The 23,329-nt window shown below is 43.9% G+C and overlaps 1 protein-coding gene across 1 annotated transcript; it reads right to left on the reverse strand.

Annotated features, from left to right (window-relative positions):
- Positions 1-442: 442 nt before the first annotated feature.
- LOC120653126 (glutamate receptor 2.7-like) lies at positions 443-9,686 on the reverse strand. The gene is made up of 5 exons (XM_039931011.1): positions 9,423-9,686; positions 2,432-3,765; positions 1,805-2,108; positions 1,029-1,435; positions 443-892 (listed from the first exon to the last, which is right to left on the reverse strand). The coding sequence occupies exons 1-5, from the start codon at positions 9,655-9,657 to the stop codon at positions 443-445; spliced, it is 2,730 nt and encodes a 909-aa protein (XP_039786945.1). The 5' UTR covers positions 9,658-9,686.
- Positions 9,687-23,329: the final 13,643 nt, after the last annotated feature.

A 23,329-nucleotide genomic window follows, 5' to 3' on the forward strand; every position in this document is an offset into this window, starting at 1 on the left:
CTGAACAAGCAGGGCTCCAATTGGCCATTGAGGTTGCTGAAACATCCAACCCGAGGGACCGGTTTGCTCTATTTTTCCACTATGTATTTATTTTTCGTTCGGGTGATTTTCAGCAAACGTAACTTCGGAGAGCAGCCCGCCTCATGTGGGAGAAATAGCTTCTCTCTAGAGCCTTAAACAAAGTCATAATTGAGGAAGTCTAATATCCAAAAAATCTGTTTTTATAATAAATCAGCATGCCAATTTCATTGAGCACATTGCCAAGTGGGGCCATTCGTTCCTGCACTTTCTATTCAACTGTGTAAATCCAATATGAGCCTGTTTGGGGCTTTGGGCAGCCAGTTTGAACCAATATTTCTAGGCTAAGGATAATTTGCTGAAAACTTGATGGAAAAAAAGAAAATAGTCCAATCGGTCATGGTTAATTACTAATTGAATTGAGCTAAAATCGAGCTGAACTTGATACCCACGAGTTATGAATCCTTTCACCTCTGCACATGACAAGCGAACCATCACGCATAGCCTTGTTTATTTGTCCATGCATCCCTCTGGCTCTGGCTGCTTGTTGGCACTGTCTTTCTTCATCTCCACCAGTTTCAGGTGGCAAGATTTGTTCCGAGTCACCATTTTCTGGTTCTGCTTGTTTGTTTTTGCAGAAATAGGTTATCAAGGCTATCACAAGAGAAGTGGTCGAGGCAACTCCAGTGGCGATGATGGGTCCTGCAAAGCTGTCAAAGGTGAGGCTATCTGTTCCAGAGATGGTGCCCACATTTTGGCAGTTGTTTTGATCTCCTATCCATTTCTTCTCAATTTGAATCATGGTGTCTCCACCTGTTATGTTGAGGATTGCCTGTGAGATGTCACCAACTAAGGGCGAGCCCTTCTGCAATGCCTGAGAAAGAAGAGAAACCCTTTTTTAAAACTCGGGCGCCCCATCTTAGGCTGACACACACCAGTGTGCAAACTTAAAAATAAAGCTGAATTTGAACGTATCCCATAGTAAACTTAATAAGCACAGTTAAACTTACATATCCAAAACCCGCAGTCTTATATATTGGCCCAACCATGGTGTATCCCTTGCAATGCTCTGCAAGAAATAGTTTGATGTATGGGATTTCATCTACAAGGGCAGCAACACCACCATTCTTGCTTCCCATGGAAAGTGCATTGTGATAATCTTCAGGGGTGTCATAGGGCTTGATCTTTGATGTGTCAAAACCGAGTTCTTCCAAAAGACTCTTGATGTAGGAACCACGTCCATACCCAACGGCTAGTCCAGTTTTTAGGAGTTCATCAACATTTGTTACAGTTGGTTGGAGCTGCTGCACAGTTAGCATGGACGTCAAGCTTGCAGTGTAGCTTGACTTAAGTACTACAAGGAAAAACAGCCATATGACCAATACGATCCGAGAGGTAAGGCGTTTCACCTTCTCTTCTGCAAAAGTTACGTTACAAGTTAATATTATTTTCAGACATTGTAAATGAAAGTTCAGAAAAAGAAAAAGGTTTTCTTAAGACTCAAGATTTGGTAATCTTTTCACATACGATTGGATCTATGCCTTATAATTTCGTATTGTCTTGATATCTCTCTATACGAGATCTGGTCTCCTATAGGAGATGGCTTATAAACGCAGGACATTTAGTGGAAAGCATCTAAATAATGCACATTCCTTTTTTGTAAGTTCTGGAATTTTTCTGCATGAAAGTAACTTGTCAAGATAAAAGGCATGTCAACTTGTTCATTATGCTACATATCTATTTAATTTTTTCAGGGAAAAAGGGTAGTGGGGTAAATGCACTCAACTCTCTTCAAACAATGAAAAATATATCATTGTAGCTAGCTGTCGTGGAATTGGACCATGGACATTCTTGTTGTTGCCTAGAAGCTCCAATAACCATATCACAATGCCTGTGTAGATAAAGAGTATGATAGTCCCAAACCACATGCCAGGTGTCAGTGTCTTCAAGAAAATCCATGCATTCATGTGTACGCTTTCCTTGACAGGAACAACCATCGCTATCCCTGATTCAGTGTATGGCAGAGTGAAGTCGACGTACAAACTTCTGTTGTACCTAATTGTTATGTCTCCAACTGCTATGTCATACTCCTGTCAGGGTGTAAAAGAAAATTGTTTAACCAGGGGTCAGGGAGAAAAAGAAATTTGGTTGGGGGGTTGGGGGTTGCGGGGGCACGCAAAAATACCTCTGAAATTGTGTCAATGGCAGAGTAAACTCACAAAAGGCTTAGATTTCTTTCCTTTAATTATGGTACTGGAACCATTTACTAAACTAAGATGGCATTGTAATAGCCGAAGTAGTTTGTTTTCTTTGAAATGAACAGCATTATATAAGAATTTCAGATGTTGGAAAGCATAAATTTGTGCAACATACTTTCAACTTGAAAAGAGAAACATGCGAAATTATGTGTTACCTTAAGGTAAACTTGGTTGACAAAATCATCATAGCTTGAACTTACATTCTCTGTGGTGTTAAATACTATATATTCATAAGTGAGTGCATAATGAAGTCTCTTTACTGCCTCTTCAAATATTTCAATAGCAAGCCCACTTGCTTTAATTTCACCTGTTAGAGGGTCTTCGTTGGCATCTATGTATTCTGGATACCCTGCACCTGCGACGACGCCAACTCGAAGCTTCTTCCCATTTGTTGGAATTTTCCAGCCTCTTGGTACCTCTGTTGATTCTCCTGGCCAAATCACGATATTCAAATTATGTGTGGCGCTGTATGTCGTGTTTGATGTCCTTTGATCTGACTGCTGCGAAATTCCATTTTGTGCATTCCAAAACCCAATTACTCTATGTGCTTTTCCAACTACGTTTATTATCTGAAACATGGAAACTTGCAGTTGTCCATCTGAAAGGTCAAAGTAACCACTTAAGCCTTGAAACTTAGTTTGCAAAATTGCCTTTAGGACTGTTGGACCGTTTCTTGAGTTCTCTAAGGTTTTTGAACTTGTGTAGTTTTTCAGTGCAGATGATCTCTGAAATTTTTCTTCAGTAATCTTTGCCTTTTCTGCTGCTTGTGCTACTGCCCAGATCGCATCATAGCTCCATAGTCCAAAGATGCTTAATTTCAATGTTGGGTCATTTGGATGATCATTTCGGGACCTCATATACCATCTCATGGTGAAATTGTCAAGTTCTATTGATTTAGGGACATAGGACTCAACCCCCAAGGCACCATTCATTGCTTCCACTACCGAAGGATTTAGGGAATCTATGAGATTTGCTCGTCCATCTGTTATTATCCAAACAAATCCTTTGCTCATCATGCCAATTCCTTTTGCTTTTGTGAAGAAGAGGGAGCCCAAGGAGTACGACATGTGAACGACAAAGACCCTTGTTTGCATTGTCATCAGCTTGTAGAGTTTTTGTGTAATTTGTTCACCTGTTGCTGATTCATCTATTGCACTCTGATAAGGAATATGGGCATCTATTCCTTCAAGGACATTAACAAGGTCTGGTATAATACCTCTACCATAATCGTTGTCAACATAGATGGGCACCACCTCTCTCCATCCATAGGTCTTGATTATGGAAGCGATGCTGCACACTTGTGCAGAGTCACGCGCTGTTGCTTGAACAAAATATGGAAGTCTACGGGAAGATAAAGATGTGCTTGTTGCTGTGAATGATATAATTGGGACTTGATGCTTATTTCCGAGAGCTAATACAAACACAGCTTGAGACGATTTCTGTGGGCCAATTATAGCTTGGACTTTGTAGTTCTCCAGCAAGTCAAGAACTGTATAAATACATAGAGTCAGGCTTCAACTTTTTGATGGAAGCAAATTTCTTATATCGAGATAGTACCCAGAATTGAATCATTCGGAATAGCTATATCAAAGTAGTATTCACAAGATATGGATGGATTACTAAAATTCAATGACTCACTACACTTTTAGCTGTAAATTATGGCAATGGAACATATCAAAAAGGTTTCCCTGTAAGGTTGCATTGACTATCATACCAACATTAAGCTATGGTATAAATTATTTCGACTATAACACTATGATATGCATAGCTTTGTTTTCTCCCAACTAATGCAGCACCTGCAGTGAAGGAACAATCTCGATTTCAAAGTTAGGTGCCACCAAATATAAACATATCATGTTTTTCCATTTCATAAAGTGGTTTCTCAAGACATGATTGCCAATGCCTTGTAACTTTACTATTCCAGAAAAAACCCCCACATTTTTCATTTAATGCATCAACTGATGAGAACATGACACCTTCGGATACGACCATTGCTTATAAGGTGAGCTTGCTCCTATTTTTCCTTAGTGATTTTTGGCACAATTCACTTGGTTTCATATGTACATGTCATTATTTGCTTGTAGGTGCAAATATTTCTCAACGTGCAAGTCCATCAAAGTTGCTATGTCATCGTCACGGGCTTGTTATTCACAATTGGGACCCTGGCCCAAGTTAGAGCACACCCCATGAAGTTGGAGAACATATCAAGAAGGTCTTTGGACGTCCTCCACCTTGGCCACCTCCTTAGGAGGCCAGCAAGGGCGTCCAACCCAAGTTGGAGGCCCAATCGAACTCGACTTCGAGTCTGTTTCGGAGTCCAGGAGCAGTCTGCACTAAAACGGGCGCCTCGGTCGAATACGGGATCGGATTTGGTCGCACTTTATATGGTTGGAAAGATAATTCCAAGACGCTTCCAATGGGACCAGTCTCAGGGCCAAATTCATCCGGAGTCGACGGGAATCGTCGAAACAAGATGACGTCCAGAATCTGTCTCGGTGTTGCATCACTGTTTTTCGGTCTTTGGGCCATGTATCGAGTTGAGCCCATTAGGGGTGTGACCAGGGGAGGTCTTGCATGGCCTGAACCTTTTATTAGCTGCCCCCGCTGCCATCGTTAGACTTTGGGTTTTGCTTAGATTCATTCTGTTAAGAACAGTTGTCGCCGTTCATCTGCAGAGTCACTTCAATTGAGCTGCGTTCTTTCGAGTTCTTGCTTGTGTTCTTCGTTGCGCTTGTAGGGATTAGCCTTCTTGGCGAGGTCAACCGGGTTGTGACACGGTTGATAACCAGAGGAGTTGTGGTGCTAAGATTGCTGGATTCGGGTCTTAGGATCTGAAGCCGGATTGGTGTGTCTCGCTCCGCCTACAATGAGAGTTATCCAGAACCTGACGGAAGATCGGGAACCCACGTCCCCATCATTTGGTATTAGAGCTTCAGATATACCGTCAGGTTTACATCTATCCTTTAGTTCGAGTGTTTTCGCCTTCGTCTCATAGTCCACCGCCATATTTGTTTCCTATCTAAAACCATCCGCGCCATAACCTTTGCATAATTCAGTTTCTGAGTTCGTAGTGTTGACTTTTTGTCCTAGGTCAAGGTCTTGTTGCTGGTTTAGATCATGTTTCAGTCTAATTTGTGTGTTTCCCCTTTTGCTTTCCATCAACCCTTGCCATCACCATCCTTTAGATTTGCATCTTTCGTCCATATAACATCCTGATTCGAATGCCTTCCATAAAACAGTCATAACTTTTGCGTCCGAACTCGAAAAGTTAAAAACTTTATATCTACGGAAATCTACAGAAAATTTTAGATCCGTTTCATCCTAGCTTGGCTAGGTTCGGAAAAATTAGAATTGCAAAATTCGATCAAGAAAACTGAGTTTCGGGGCCGACAAGTTTGGCATGCATTTGAGAGCACAATCCTGATTTTGCATAGACCACATCTTTTATCCAATTGAGCTCATATTTTTTGTGGTTTGTTCTTGTGTGCTCCTTGCTAGAAAAATTTATATCAAAAGTATAAGAGCAAAAAAAAAAGGTTGAGAAAAAAAAGAAAAATAGTGAATGAAAAAAAACAAGAAAAGAGGAGCACATAAGCAAAGCCAATAGCTCTATTTGTGGTGCCTTTTGCCTTGTCTTTGTTCGTTGCTACCTATCATACTTGTTTCCCTCTCTTTTTTATCACAATTTGGTGCTAGGGACACATATAGGCTAGCAACTAGGACAAGTGCTTTGGACATTTATTCAATATTGCTATCTGTGACTGACTTGTGTGCCACATACAAATATTTTTGTTCCTTTGTGTGTCTTCCAAGCTCCACATATACACTTCAGATCAGTACACCCAGATGATCTTGCAATCTTGGTACCACTTCCTCATAGGTATCACGAACCAGCCACCGGTTGTACCATCCACTGCTCGCACTGGTAAGAACCTTGTAAGAGCTTGGTAAGACGCTTTAGAGTGTGTGCCTTTTGCATAACCACATCCTAGTAGATTATAGGAAAATATACATTTGTGTGTTTTCTTGTTTTCCACTAACAATGGCAGGTTACAATAATAGAGATCGAAGAAAGATGATGACTCAAGGCCTTTCAGACATTGCAGCACCAAACCATGTAAAATGAGGTACAATTCATATTTCTATTCCTTGTTTTGATGGTGATTGCAATTATTCTGAATATGCTAAGTGGGAGCTTGAGGTAGAGAAGGAATTGCTTTCAATCAATAATGTTTCTGAACATGAACGAATTAGAGCCATCACTAGTGCCTTCACAGGATATGCTTTAACATGGTGGCAGTTTCGTTTTGAAAATTATGAGACACCTAAAACATGGATGATGTTGAAACAACTCTTAAGATATGACTATGTTCCTACATACCAATCTATTTTGTGTGAAGAACTTCAGTTTCTCCAACAAGGTAGCAAATCAGTGAAGTCATATTATGAAAAGATGAAAGCTTTAATATTACGATGTGAAATAGATGAATGTGTAGAAGCAACTGAGAATAGATTTTTGCATGGGCTTCAACCTGAAATTCAGAATGTTCTTAATGATCAGTATTACACTTCTCTTTCACAATTATTTGAACTTGCTTGTATGGCTGAGAAACAACTTTTAGGTGATGCTATAATACCATCTTCAAAATCTGAATTGTTACGAGACGAGCATTCTATTGCACCTCTGGTTGTGCCTAACATTTTGCAGGAGGGTGCAGCCCAACAGGAAAAAGAAAAGGTTAAAATTATAGAGAAAGATGAGATCACCGATGTTCCTTGCAAAGACGAAGATGGTAATGATCACATTGCACAAGAAGATACTACTGAAAATGAGAAGAAAGGTAATAAATATAACCCTATATCCACAAAAGTTGAGAATCTTATTGATGGGTTGAATCATTCTAGCAATCCTGCTATTGTAGAACAACAATCTGTGGATCCTTTTGCTGGTTTACCTTTGTCACAAGTTGAATTGTCTGCTGCTCCTTATGATAAATATGAGTTGTATGCTGATGCTTCACTTATATCTTTGCCACAACAAACGAATGAGGTTTCTGTTCCCAATTTTGATTCATATGTTAGTGCTGAAATTAAGCATTTGTTGCCCATTACATGTGAAAATGATGAGCTGAAATTGTTATCTTCCTTAAATACTTTGGGTTATATCGAATTTGATACTCTATGCGATCTAAGTAGTTTGGAAGAGAAATTTAAATGTGCTGGATTGCCATGGTTGTCGAGATGTACATATCACTTTATTGGCAAATATAATTGTAAAGGAGACTACGTGGTACACCGAGTTTATATTTGTTCAAATCTGAATTCTCCTTTTGGTGTGCATAAATATGACCAAATAGAGGGTTACAATATCGATAATAATATTATGTGGAGATTCTCTAGTTTTGCTTTACAAAAATAGATTAAGTTTCAAGAAGGGGAGCATTGTTGGCTACTACCCATAACATGTCTTCCAACTAAACTCAAACCGAGGACGGTTTGTTGTCAAGAAGGGGAGGATGATGAGAACATGACACCTTCGGATACGACCATTACTTATAAGGTGGGTTTGCTCCTACTTTTCCATAGTGATTTTTGGCACAATTCATTTGGTTCCACATGTACATATCATTATTTGCTTGTAGGTGCAAATATTTCTCAACGTGCAAGTCCATCAAAGTTGATATGTCATCGCCACGGGCTTGTTATTCACAATTGGGACCCTGGCCCAAGTTGGAGCACACCCCATAAAGTTGGAGAACATATCAAGAAGGTCTTTGGACGTCCTCCACCTTGGCCACCTGCTTAGGAGGCCAGCAAGGGCGTACAACCCAAGTTGGAGGCCCAATCGAATTCGACTTCGAGTTTGTTTCGGAGTCCAGGAGCAGTCTGTACTAAAACGGGCGCCTCGGTCGAATACGGGATCGGATTTGGTCGCACTTTATATGGTTGGAAAGATAATTCCAAGACGCTTCCAATGGCACTAGTCTCAGGCCCAAATTCATTCGGAGTCGATGGGAATCGTCGAAACAAGATGACATCCAGAATCTGTCTCGGTGTTGCATCACCGTTTTTCGGTCTTTGGGCCATGTATCGAGTTGAACCCATTAGGGGTACGACCAGGGGAGGTCTTGCATGACCTGAACCCTTTATTAGCTGCCGCTGCTGCCATCGTTAGACTTTGGGTTTTGCTTAGATTCATTATGTCAAGAACAGTTGTCACTGTTCATCGGTTTGTGAGACCCCAACTTGTGAGATTAATCATTCATCTGCAGAGTCACTTCAATTGAGCTGTGTTCTTTTGAGTTCTTGCTTGTGTTCTTCGTTGCGCTTGCAGGGATTAGCCTTCTTGGCGAGGTCAACTGGGTTGTGACATGGTTGATAACTAGAGCAGTTGTGGTGCTAAGATTGCTGGATTCGGGTCTTAGGATCTGAAGCTGGATCGGTGTGCCTCGCTCCGCCTACAACGAGAGTTACCCAGAACCTGACGGAAGATCGGGAACCCACGTCCCCATCAATTGGGACCCTGGCCAAGGTGGAGGACGTCCAAAGACCTTCTTGATATGTTCTCCAACTTCATGGGGTGTGCTCCAACTTGGGCAGGGTCCCAATTGTAAATAACAAGCCCGTGACGATGACATTGCAACTTTGATGGACTTGCATGTTGATAAATATTTGCACCTACAAGCAAATAATGACATGTACATGTGGAACCAAATGAATTGTGCCAAAAATCTCTATGGAAAAGTAGGAGCAAGCTCACCTTATAAGCAATGGTCGTATCCGAAGGTGTCATGTTCTCATCATCAACACTGCTTGTTTTTCTTCTAGGTACATGCTAAATTTCAGCTAGGGTGTGATTGAGAACTCATATTTAATAGTTTATAATTAACTCTATTGTTTCCACATAGGGAGTTATAGAATTGGCTAAACTAAAGCACCCCTTTTGCATCTTCATATCGCAGACTGTTTATTCTGTGCAACCATTTAAATGGAGCGCGAGCTCAACAGCTTTATAGACTTTCAAATGGTTTGCTGTGTTCAGAATGCCAAACTTCCAAGTTCCAAGATACAAGTGTGCAAACGGTACATAATCAAGTAAACACATACTCTGTCCAGTGTGGAAATCCATATAAGGATGAAACTCACCTTCAGATGCAGCTTGGACATCATCACTCATGGAGTCCCTAATGTGGAGGACGATCCGTGTGGTGTAGTTCGGATGGACAGCATAGAAATCCTCGATAGCAATTAAAATGCTGGTATGTGCTACCTTGCCTACTGTTGTACCCAAATCAAGTACCACCCCTACATGGAATTCTTCTACTTTATTTTCTGTAACATTTTGGGCAACTGCTGAGATGAATGCCAAGAAAAGGAACATTTTCTCCAAAGACTGTTTATTCTCTTGAGTTGTGATGTTTGCAGAAGAATGTTTCTGCGCTGGTGCACTAGTTATAGATGCATAAGTCGTCGTGTGTCAGAGTGTCGTGTTAGTTAAACTGAACTTTAGTCGAATCTCTGTTAGACTACTACTTTATTCTGACAAAAGTTTGTCTCTTTCTTTGCAGTTCCTGTCAAGAATTGAAAATTGTTTGCTCTCCCATTTGAGGTTCTCTTCATGGCCGGTGGCTCACTCTCTACTTAAACTTTCAGGTGGCATCACCTTCATTGAATTGACAAGTGTGTGCATTTTTCCTACTGGAGCAACCGAGCAAGTGAGCCGAAGACCTGCAAGTTGAGCGCCGCAGTCTCGTATGGGTGCAAATGCAAGTGAAATTTCCCTGTGACTTTCAGTAGCAGACCGGGGGCGTCTCAGTGATAGCTGAGTGAATTGGCCAGCCTTGACCTAGCACGGTGTGACCAGAAAATGAATTCTGCGAGGAAGTCTGAGCGCGTGTGTAAAACGGACACATATTTTGTCTGCATCTGTACGTGTTTGGAGGGAACGCTATGTTTGTGTTGAACCTTGTAGATCATTGGCCGTCTCGAAAATCCCTTGAATCAATGTGAATAATTTTTGTATAACCGAACAAGCTGCATCTTGAGATTGTCAACGATAGTTTTTGATGTGTAGTTTTTGTCTTGGTAGCAGTGTGTCGTTGTTCACAGGAAAAAGGAAGGAAAGAGAGTTTTAATAAACCTTTCTTTTTACCTATTTTAACTTGACCTTAGGCGTTTCCCTCAACGTGACCTAGGCTCGCAAGTGAATAAAACCGAGATGTCGGTAACTCGATCGTCTAGTGAATGAATCAACTCGACAGTGAGACTATAAGGCCATAAGAGTATGAAGTGTGGGTACGCGCGCTTATAAGGTGAGCGTGCCATGTTGCCTGTGCATACACGGCTGATTAGTGAACAATGTGCATTGTCGAGGGAGTATAGCTTATTAGTTTTGTTTACAGGTAGCCCCGTAGGTGAAAATGACGTCCCATAAACACCCCTAAAGTCATGCGGCTGCAACTTCTTAACCAAAGTTTGTGGTTCCTCAGGGGAAAAGGCAACTTGTAAATGTTAGGTCGATTTTGAATGTAACAACTAACAACTAGACAAAGCATGCTATGAATTTGATCAAATGCCAATCTATTTAATAACTAGATTGTACATTGTCAGGCGAATTTGTTAGATTTAGTCCCACATCGAAAGTTGATGGTGGGGGAGCACAACATATAAGGTGGGATAGTCCTCACCCATCAGGCTAGTCTTTTGGTTTGAGTTAGGCCCGAGGCCTTGATTGGTTGGGCTCTGGTGGACCTAGACCTTGGTAGGGCGCCGGCTCGTGGGTATATCGGGTCGGGCCGGTTTCTGCTGGGCACTCTAACATAATCATTGCGCAATTTGTGCTAGTTTCCTTTGGTAATATAAGCAAGAGAAACAATGAAAATAAGATGGGATGATTTCACTTCGTTTCATAACAATATATTAATTTATGGCTAAATGTCACCAAAACATAAATTTTTATTAGGTGAGGAAAAGAAAATGAGTGACACTGAAGTTAGTAAGCTCAGCATCATCATAAGGATGTTTCTGCACTGGTGCACTAGTTATAGATGCACAAGTTCTTATGCGTCGAGTGTCGTGTTAGTTAAACTGAACTGTAGTCAAATCTCTGTTAGACGACGACGACGGCTACTACTACTTTACTCTGACCAAACTTTGTCTCTTTCATTGCAGTTCCTGTCAAGAATTTAAAATTGTTTGCTATCCCAGTTGAGGGTTTTCTTCATGACTAGTGGCTCACTCTCTACTAGTGGCTCGGCAACCTCAAATTCAGGTGGCAGCATATATTTCCTTCGTCGAATTGACAAGTGTGTGCCCTCGTACTGGAGTAAGCGTGAGCGAAGACCTGCAAGTTGAACGCCGCAGTCTCGTATGGGTGCAAATGCAAGTGAAATTTCCCAATGACTTTTCAGTAGCAGACCGGGGCCTTCTCAGTGATAGCTAGGGATGTAAATGGATCGAATATGGATAGATATTATAGATATCATATTTTTTTTAATATTTTTGTTCGAATACGGAGTTGGATACATATAGTGTTAGTTTTTGTCGGAATAAGAGTGTAATGGATATCGATATAAAAAATGCAACTTTTATTATCCGGATACAGATCAGTTACGGATATTGAATACCCGGATTCTGAATATGGATGGATAAAAACTCTTCCAAACCGAATCGAATTTGAATATAGTCGTGAAATATCGGTACTATTTACAATTTTACACCCCTAGTGATAGCTGAGTGAATTGGTCTGCGAGGCGCATGTGTAAAACGGACACATATTTTGTTTGTATGTGTACATGTGTTTGAGGGAATGCTATGTTGGTGTTGAATCTTGCAGATCTTTGGCTGTCTCGAAAATCCCTTGAATTAATGTGAGTAATGCATAATTTCATACTATAACAGGAACAAGTAGCAATGGATCGGATAAGAAGCTTTTCGATAAAAGATTGATTCTGAGGAAATTTACGTAGAAGCTACGAGATAGAAGAACTGACAGAGCCAAAAGAGGAGCCAATTCATTGATTAACATTTACAAAGGCCATTTAGGCTGTTACATTGGCAGTCACTCCTAGTCTACTCGTCATCAAAGACGTTGCTGATCACTGCGTCTAGACTAACTTCTTCGACAACAGCATCAGCAACTATGCTAAGATCATTGACGAGCTCGTAGAAGTCCTCTTGCTCCTCGCCTACAGGGAAGACTGGATGGAAGGTCCGGTCGTCACTCCTGGACATGGTTTGCACCACGGCGATGGCGACGGCGGCGCCCCGGTGAACTCCGTGCCTGGAGACTTCCCGAACACGGTGGGGAACGTCTTGCAGGCGGGCGACGACGGTGTCACCCCGTGCGTTCACCGCATTCGTTGCGGTGGCAGCTGCGATGTGGAGGGTTTGGATCTGTGACTCCAAGACTAAGAAAAGGAGGTCAGAAAACAAGAACTGTAAGATGAAGGGGAGCATTGTGTAATGGAAAAGAACTTACAAGCAACTCTGGAGTCAGCGGCGGTGAGCTGGGCGCGGACGACCGCCCGATCAGATTGCGCCACCTCCAGTTTGGCAGCGAGGCGCTGAGACCTTTTGGTCTTCTCGGAGTAGTTCTCGCGAGCTTCATCCTTCTCCCGGAGTAGCTGGCGGATGTACTCGCGAGTGTCACTATGTAGGAAAAGGTCTATAGTGACGTGCGTCATCTTCCTAAGGTGACGGGCATCGCGCCCGTCACTCCTACATCGTCACTGTTTAGAACAGAAGGGTGACAGACAATGCCCGTCACCTATGTGACAAAAAGGTGATGAATATCAGTAGACAACCGTCACCTTTCTTGGTGACCAGACCCCCCGTGTGAGGTCTTCGACCGTCACCTTTGTCTACTCCAGGTGACAGGCCTTTAACAAAACCTGTCACCTATCAGTATGTAGATGGTGACGGGCTTTAGTTTAGCACCGTCACTTTTTTCGGTGATCAGGCCCCCCTATGAGATCTACGACCGTCACCTTTGTCCAACACATGTGACGGTTAGCTCACGACGCCCGTCACCTACGATTCTAGATAAGTGATGAGTTGTGCTTTACTGCGCCGTCACCTGGTGAGTATACAGAAGTGACGGGTTTGGTTGTTGCCCGTCACCTTAGAACCTGACCCCTGCAAGTTCATATTTGTTTCCTAGCTGCATCCTAGAGCACAGGTAGGATTTGGCAGCTTTCTTGTTGATCCAACAAACACACAGAATAGAACTCAATTGATATCTCACAAAGGTTACATAAGAAACAACCACCAACTGTACATAACAAACTATATATTGTATCTCTGAGCTACAAATTAACAGTACACATATACAATAATCACATGAATCGAGAGTACGTCCATGAAAAAAATCAGTTCAGCTGCGACAGTGGAAGTCACCTTTGTCGCTTATGACATCTACAAGCAAGAAGGAGGCAAGCTTTTCTCTAATAGCCGAGAGCTGCTTGTTGTCCAATTGCTTGTCCTTATGACCCCGCACGTCCTAGCAAAAAAATGACAGTCAAATGATGAGTGCTTGTACGACAAATATATATATGTTGATGCAGCAAGCGGTCAGAGATATATTTGACAAAGGCGTACTTTTGCTCCTTTAAGGTTTTTGAAACTTGAAGCAAGGCGGATCATGTGGTATGCAACATAGAACCCGCATTCATTTCCAGTTCCTTGCTGCATACACTGCTCAAGATGATATATACTGTTAGGACAAATATATTTTTTCTCGAATATGCAGGAGAACTGCATATCATTGCATTAAGAAGAGGAAAAAGGCCAAAATAGCCAAGTTACACACACACCACCATGCCCCCCGGACACATGCCACCGCCCCAGCCCTTGGGGGGTCGAAAGACTAGAAAAAACACACGCGCCGATGGACTGCGGCTAAACAAAACTCCTAGCCAAGGAGTGCGACCGCGACCACAGCACTCAGCCCTTTTGCACCTGTGATCGTCCAAAGTTCGGCTTCCTCCCGTGCAAGTAGGAGGGCTCGATCAACGCTGGGAGTAATCCCATCAAACACCGCATCATTTCTGGCCCTCCAAAGGGTCCACGTTCCAGGACAACCAGGGTATTAAAACCCCGCAAAGCACCAGCACTTATCTTGTCACCAGCTTGTTGCCACCACAAAAATAACTCCACATCACTAGGTTGGGGTGTGACAGCCTGAAGTCTGAAAATGCCCAAAAGTCGATGCCAAAACTGCCGAGCAAACACACATACTGAGAGGAGGTGGTTGATTGTCTTCTCCTCCTGATCACAAAGAGGGCAAAATTCAGGGTGAGGCAGACCTCGGCGAGCAAGTATGTCTGCTGTCCAACAGCGGTTGTGAGCGACCAGCCACAAGAAAAATTTGCATTTCCTAGGAGCCCAAGTCCCCCAGATCAGTTTGCCAGTCGAGAAATATATGGTTCCATTAAAAAAGGCATCATAGGCTGATCTGGTAGTGAACTGACCCGATGCATCAAAACGCCACTTGTGTGTGTCCTCAACATCAGGTTGGAGGACAACTGCCTGTACCAAGTCCCAAATATCCAGGTACTCCGATAGTACAGGGATCGAGAGCTGACCCTGAATATCTGGGAGCCACATATTGTTAGTCAGAGCCTCCTTGACTGTTCGTCTGTTAGCCTTCCTCTTCGGAATACTAGCGAAAAGATGAGGGGCCATCACTTCAATTGAGCACCCATTTAGCCATCTATCAGTCCAGAATTTGGTGTTCTCTCCGTTGCCTACCTCGGTTTGGATGGCAATAGCAAACAGCGACTTGGCACAAGAGTGAACCGGAACTGGGAGGCGGTCAGAGATATACCGGAAAATCGGTCACGTGCGTCAACTTGGTTTTTGGAAGACAGTACTCGGCTTGAAAGGTGGAAAAAGCACTGCATTAGGCGTTATGGATGTCGTTAGCTGCAAATTAAATAGGTGACAGGCTCCAAATGAGAAGATTACAAATGTGGTAACTCAGAGATATACCTATCAATAACCGCCTTGATGCTGGTGTAGTCTCGTTGCCCCAGAGTGCCATCGTCGCTGCGTGGTCTTACGGAGTCCAAGTGCCACACTATTTCCCACTTCGGACATATGACGACTAGGAGATAGTAGGTGCCTGTGTGGTGCGCGGCAAGCACACAACCTAGTGAAGAGCCCAAGACCTTTGAAAAGGCAGACTCTACGTGCGCCGGATCCGAATTGATCACGCTAGCAGAGAAGTGCTGGGTGTCAATTAACTCAACACCAAGCTGACGTTCCTTTGATTCTCTGGCCAATTGCCTACATACAAATATATTAGTTTTCAGGAAGCTGACATAGGGTTTAGCATTACAAAGTAATTAAGAATGACAGTGAACAATCTTTTGTGCTATATATACTCACAGTGTTAAGCAACAGAGGAGGGAGATGTCCAAGGCATCGAGGTTGAAGACGTCGTACAGATCAGACCAAGCAACGGAGAAAAAACCAGGCCCACTGTGCAAGTCCTCAGCCATGAATTCACCCACAATTGATGTATTATCATTATCCATGGTATGGGTGATGTAGTGCTTATGGAGTCCCTTGGTATTTACCCCTGCAGTGGCCAGATCCAACTCTAACAACATTGGCTTGCCCATCTCAAACTTGGAGTGAGCAGAAGTCCATACACTCTTTGCTGGTTCCTTTGGTGCCGCCTTACCCTTTGATTCCGTTGCTTTCTGTGCTGGTTCCTTGGGTTCTGCCTTACCCCTTCCCTTTTTTCTTTGGGGTGGCTGGTCTCTTTTTTGTTTGGTGGGGGGGGGGGAGGGTCGTCGCATGCCGCGACATCTTTCTTCACATGTTCAAGATCAGGTGTTGGGGTGCGTGGCCGCTTTTGGGCACCACTAGTTGACGACCGACCAATGGGCGGGATGAGAATACCACTTTTTCTTCCATTGGATCCGCATGGTACGAGCATCCCCCAAAGTAAAAATATCGGCTTCTAGCAGCGGGATGGGCAGAGCGACATTCATGGCATTTTCGTGAACAAAATCAAGCTTAACCACGACATACCCATCCTGCACTGGCACCGTGTGGCATTCCTTGTCCCCGGGTTGCACAATCCTCTTTGCTAGCTCAATCAACAAAGTTGAGTAATTTCCAGTTATAATGCTGCATGGGGTTGGAACATTATTGAGCCTGTCAATTGTGTCCGGCTCATCAAACATAGCACCCATGCATTTCTTGTGGTTGTTGGGTATTTTAGCGTCACGAATAAATCCGCAAGCGCATAGATACTGTTGTAGCTTTCATCTCAGAGTATTCCAAGGGTTATTTAATCCACAGGGAATGTGTGTGCACTCTCTTCTATTCTAATCGGTCCAAGGACACACCAAGATGGGTAGAGGGGTAGAGAGGATTTCTAAGATAGTGCTACTGCTGAGTTAAAGGTCGATCTCTCGAGCACAATACTCTCTTCAGGCACCGGCTTACAACTGGTCTGCCAGTCGACTCCGGCCAACAGCTCTATGCTATATCCGAACGTGGAGGATTACGAAGGACCAATAGGGCTGTCACCACCTACGGCCTACCTCTAACAAACTGTGGAATATAAGGCAAATGAAGGATAACCCCTAGCCTAGACACCACGTCTACGCTATTGATTACTACTGCAATCTAACTACGTATGTCGACCCGTAGCAAACTACAACACTCTGTATGAATACAGAGTGACGAACCCGCGAGTAAGAGAACTGATCTCACTCAACTACAAGCACTACTAGCATACACTAAACCAAGTAAAATACTAGAGATGGGAACCACGAATACTTACTAAATACCGAAGAATGTAGCAGCATCCGTAGAGGTACAAGCTCGGAGAAGAGTGCCGACACCCCGACACTTCTCCCGAACTAATCTCTCACTCTCGTAGAGGTACAAAATGGAGAAGAGCGCCGAATACTGGCACCCCTCCTGAGTACCTCTACCCTCCCCCTAATCTAACACAACTCTAATGCAAGAGGAGGCTTCAGAGAGCACTTGGTGGATGTGTAAATCAACTTGGTGGTGTATCTTGATTCTTACCCCCTCCTCTCATATATATATATAGGAGGGAGCCACGGGCAGCACAGCGACCTTCAGCACCTAATCCTCCAAGAATCGACATTGTGAGCCAATGAGGAGCTGCCACGTCAAAGGAGGTAAGTCGGTTGTGGAGTGGGCTGGTCGGCCGACCTGAGTGGTCAGCCGACGGCCCACTACCACCAACCGCCCCCAATCTTGGTATTTGGGCTGCCCTGGTGTCCCTTGTCCTAATCTCATGGGTCATGGCCTATCCTAAGCAAGTTTGCTTTGGTACTTGGGCCTCTTTTGATCCGTCTCAGCCTGATTCTCATGCTCTGGTTAGTTGCGCATTTTTCCTTGATCTGTGGAGTGTGTTTTCCTGCTCATGAAGTGTGTTTTCTCCCTTAATTCACCTGCATACAAATATTTACCAACACTCATGAAAATGGTCAGTAATAAACCCCTACCACTAGGTTGGTGCTCACATTTTACGTATTTATGCATGAGTTGACGGCCTAAATTTGGTACTTAAGAGCCATCAACAGTGGTCCGGCATGCTACGTCGACTGGGGGAGGGGGGTCCTGGGTTCGGCATGCTGCACTGACCGGGGAGGGGGGGGGGGGTTAGGCAAGGCTACTGCTGCTACTGCTTCTTCTAGTACTCGCTGTTCCACCTCCTTAGAGGCGCAACTGCTCTTTCCACGGGCCGCAGCTAATAGTGCTGCATCAACATCTATCCCCACTGCCTTGAATGTAGCAAATATGTCATCCTTTATCTCCAGTTTCAGTTGGTCGGGATTCACAGCAGATGACCATTTCTTTTTCTTCCACAAGCCTTCATATTCTTTGCCGAAGGCTTGCTTCCAACCCCTTAAACTGGAGACTCCACGCATGCGACTGATGTGCTCTGGCGTATCAATGGCAGTGGAGAGGATGTCATGTTCTCTTACATCGCTCTCATGATCCTTCAGCTCGATCACCCGGTCGGCCAGCCTCTTGGTACCGTCGCTACTCCAGGTGATTTCCTCACTGGATGGTGTTGGACCAGCCCTGGCCCTTAAATATGGCGCTGATCGCCCAGGATACTGTTTGCAAGGGTTCTCTGAGCCCGCCTCATCCATTGTCTCGTCCTCTTTGCTCCACCTCCCCTTCTCTTTCCTAGCATAGCCCTCTGGACCGAGGCAATGGTTGTCTGTGATCCTAGCATGAAGGTTTTTGAAGTGCTCACTCTTCTCTTTGAACTGCTCCGAGGTGGCAGTCTCCACGAACATCTCCCACTCTTGACGATCCAAGTGCTTGTGCAGCTCGAAGGGCTCTGTACCGTCATTGACAAAATTTCATACCAGACTGGACTTGAAGCTCCTGTGGAGCTTGGCGATTGACTTGCATGCCGCCCCTCTGACACAATTCATCTCTGCCTCGGATGTGCCCTCAGGAAACTACAAGTATTGCTTCATGATATCGAACAAGCCCTGCCGCGCGGGCTCATCCAAATCCTCAAAGTGGACATTGATTCCAACCCTTTGCCGTGCGATTATTCCACAGATTAGTCGCTAGCGTTTCAGTCCATCATCATTTGTTGGGAACCCGTCACTGTCAAAGCCTGCAACTTTGATGATGTCACTAGGCCACCTGGTTTGTGCTCTTGACTTCCTACGCTGAGACGTGTTACATGCACCTGTTTGTGTAGACACTTCTTGTTGAAGATTCAGCACTTGGTCACATTGTGCATTTGAAGCGGAGGATCTAGTTCCGACATGGCTGCTTGCACTGATCCAGCAAAAATAGGCAGCAAATTAAACCATGATGATCCAATTAAATAGGCAGCAAATCTACCACATCATCATTTGTAGAAAGATTCAATGAAACCAAAATGATCCAACAATGCATAAAAAATGATCTTAGACATAAAAGATCAGCAACACTTGCATGTCAACTATCAAAAATATAACATAGAAAGGCATTAGAAGTGGGAGAGATATGTTTGGATTAACTAACTATCCATTTGCTAATCCGTTATCACTCTCAAGAATCCATGAATACCTCAGCCTCGAAAGGCAGAAGCATATGCCACAGTACTCCAGCAAGTGTACATGGGATATGCTTCATGCCTTTTGAGGTTGACCTGTTCATGGCAAGTACTCAATCTGTCAATTTTATTTGGCAGAGGTGGCAATGACTGATTCACTCTCTAGAATCCATGAAGAGCTTAACCTCAAAGAGCAGAAATAGTTGTCACACACCAGCGAGTGTACATGGCATCTGTTTCATACTGTTTGAGGCTAACCTATTCATGGCAAGTATGAATCTCTCAATCTCTCAATTTTGTATGGCAAAGGTGGCAATAAGATATTCACTATTCTCATATCATCATTTGTCTCTAATTGCAAAAATAGACAGCAAATCCAAGCAATTCAGACTGATGTTTCGGACAGCAAAAATAGACAGTAAATCCAAGCAAATATATGACAGCGAGAACAATATTACCTGAAGACGATGATGAGCGCGACGGCGTGACCGGCTCTGGATCTTGCCCGCTGGCGGCGGATGGGCTCTGGATTTTGTCTGCGCGACGGCGTGCCCAGCTCTGGATCTTGCCTGCTGGCGGTGGCTGGGCTCTGGATCTTTCCTGCGGTCGGCTCCTCGGTGAGGGCGGGCGGGTGTCGGGGGCCGCGACGAGGAGGCGCGACAGCAAAGAGGGCGGCACGACCGGAGGAGGCGAGGAGGTGGGCCTGTGCGACGGCGAAGAGGGCGGCTCGAGGACCAGAGGAGGCGAGGAGGTGGGCCTGCGCGACGGCGAAGAGGGCGGCGCTACCGGAGGAGGCAAGGAGGTGGACACGGCCTAGGGTTTGCAATGGGAGACGTAAAGAACTACGGCTAAGGGGGATGACTTTAAGTCCAGTTGGAACTTGACCTAGGTGATGGGCGAGGAATGTGGCCCGTCACCTTTCTATTAGCTTTACAATGCAGCATCTAAAGATTGTTTCCAGTGTGGCCCGTCACCTATGTCTTAGGTGACGGACTATATTTTGGACCTGTCACCTTTCATGCATGGGTGACTGGCCACACAGATGTCGCTCGCCACCTATGACTGATAGGTGATGGGTAATGCAGTTGCACTTGCACTTACAGAAAGCAATTCAGACTGATGTACATTGCAGTTGCACTTACGCTTCTAGAAAGTAAATTCAGAATGCTGTACATTGCAATTTCACTTACACTTCCAGAAAGCAAATTCAGACTGCTGTACATTGCAGTTGCACTTACACTTCCAGAAAGCAAAGTCAGTCATATTACATCAAAATTCAAACAACAAGTAATGTACATTACACTATAATTATTTGGGACATTAAAATTCAGAATTTGATCATGTTACACTAGGTTTCTTTACGTCCACGTCCACGCCCACGTCCACAGCCTGAATTTGACCTCACATGGATTTTTTTTGTTTTGGTCGGTCCGCAGATATGGGGTCTTGTCATTGGCATTTAGGTGGGGAGCTCACAAGTTGCAAAAGGAGGGATTTCATCAAATTGATTAAACTCCTCCTCATCCACCGCATTATGCACTCTAACGATCCTTCTCTTGCCAGGAAGGACAATATGCCGTGTCGTCCTAACTGTATCAAGCAACAAAACACTTGCAGCACATCTTATGCCAAAACAAATAGTTCTGTTTTGTACCCAACATTGCGAAGATCAATGCTGACAAACTCATTCTTGTCACGTGTCACTCCCTGTGACCCTTGAACCCATCGACATTTGAATAGGGCAACCTTGAATTACAGGTAGTTGAGCTCCCATATCTCCTCTATTTGACCATAGTATGGGGCCTTTTGCATGTTGTTATCATAAGCATCAATGCGGACCCCACTGTTCTGGTATATGCTCTTCTTGTCCTGCTGTACTGTGTAAAATGTGTATCCATTGATATCATAGGCCTGATATGTCATCACAGTGAATATGGGGCCTGCAGCTGGTTTCTTAATGTCATCATTCGGTACATTGCTTGCTGCCATATGGTCTTGTAACCAATTGTTGAACTCTTTCATGTGCTTTTTGGCAACCCAACCTTCACCTCTCCTAGGATTTTGCTGCATGATAAATTGTTTGTGCTTGAGTACATATGGCTCCACCACCTCCATGTGTTCTAGGACAAGAAAATGGGCTTTATCGTATGTTTTTCGTTCCGAATTCATAGACTTCTTGCCCAGAGTCCCAACCCCATCCAACCTCCCTTCATGTCTTGAATGAGGCACTCCAATTGGGTTATCTGGATCCAAGTAAGTCATCGACCACTCAACAGCCTCCTCGGTCCCGTATCGGCTGATGATGTTTCCCTCCGGATATTTCCGATTATTTACTAATGACTTCAGGATACCCATGTATCTCTCATAAGAAAACATCTGGTGGAGGTAAGAGGGGCCAAGGTAGTGTATCTCCCATACAAGGTGAACCGTGAGGTGAACCATAATATCAAAAAATGTCGGAGAGAAGAAGGCCTCCATCAGACAAAGTGTCTCATGTAATCGTCTGTCTAGAGCTGTTAGCAACTCATCATCAATGACCTTTTGCTCTATGGCATTGAAGAAGAAGCAGGGCCCATGACTGTCTCACGAACCTTCACAGGGAGCACATTCCTGATTGCTATAGACAGTACTGATATCATAAGCACGTGACAGTCATGAGACTTCATCATGGCGAAATTCAACTTCAGTTCTTTCATGCTGACTAGCCTGGCAAAGTTGGAACCATATCCTGAGGGAAATTTTACACTATGCAAGAATTGGCATAATTCTTTCTTCTCCTTTCTGGATATTGTGGTGGCGGCTACATGAAGGTCTTTTCCATTTTCTGCTCAAGACGAATGCCTATCTCTTCAAGATCAGCTCTGGCATTCTCATGGTCCTTTTCTTTACCCTTTGTGATCATGATTGTGCCGACAAGGCTCTCACAAATGTTTTTCTTTAAATGCATGGTATCAATTGAATATCGGACTGCTGAGATGTGTCAATACTCTAACTCCTATAGTATGGATTTCTTATTCCATATCCCTTCATCATGACAATCATCATCACCTCCTTGATCAACTCCACGTTTCCGTTTGCTGAGAACTGTACTGACATCCTTAAACTGCCTATACACATCCTTACCTGAGAAATGTGGTGGAGGATTTCATGTCTCCCTTGTACCATCAAACTGTCTGTCCATGCTTCGGTACAGGTGATTCTTCGGAAGCCATCGTCTGTGGCCCATATATGCAAATTTGTTCGAGTTCTTCAGTCACAAGGAACATGTCTCTGACAAGCAGTGGGAGCAACCTTGACCCTTCCTTTTGCTCTGCCCGGACAAATTATGATGAGCCGGATTGTCACTGATGGTGGTCATCAGCATAGCATGTAAAGTGAAGTGCTTATTGACGACAGCATCCCTAACCTCCACACCTTCCCAAAGGAACTGAAGATCTTCGACGAGGGGTTGGAGGAACACATCAATTCTATCACCGGGTTGTTTCAGTTCGGAGACCAATGGTGACACCATGATATACTTGCGTTTATTGCAAAGCCATGGGGGGAGATTCATGATTGACAATAGAACAGGCCATGTGCTATGTGATGTACTCATGTTTCCATATGGATTCATTCCATATGTGCTCAGAGCAAACCTGATATTCCTAGAATCATCACCAAACCAGCCTTAGGTGTTATCAAAATGTCGCCATTGAGCACAATCTGCAGGGTGACGTAGCATTCCGTCTTTATTACGTCCCTCCTCATGCTAACGCAACAACTTCACCTCCTTCTTATTTGCAAACATCCGCTGCAGTCTGGAAACTAGAGGAAAGTACCATGCAACTTTCCTAGGAGTTCCCTTCTTCCTCTCATCCATGCTATCCTCTCCATCACCACCACCATCCTTTTGATGCTTGTACCTCGATATTCCACATTCAGGGCAATTGCCCAGATCTTCATTCACTCCACGAAACAGGACACAATTATTCTAGCATGCATGAATTTTTTCAAT

The sequence above is a fragment of the Panicum virgatum genome, chromosome 1K, assembly GCF_016808335.1.
Source record: "Panicum virgatum strain AP13 chromosome 1K, P.virgatum_v5, whole genome shotgun sequence".
In the NCBI taxonomy this organism is placed as follows: Eukaryota; Viridiplantae; Streptophyta; class Magnoliopsida; order Poales; family Poaceae; genus Panicum; species Panicum virgatum.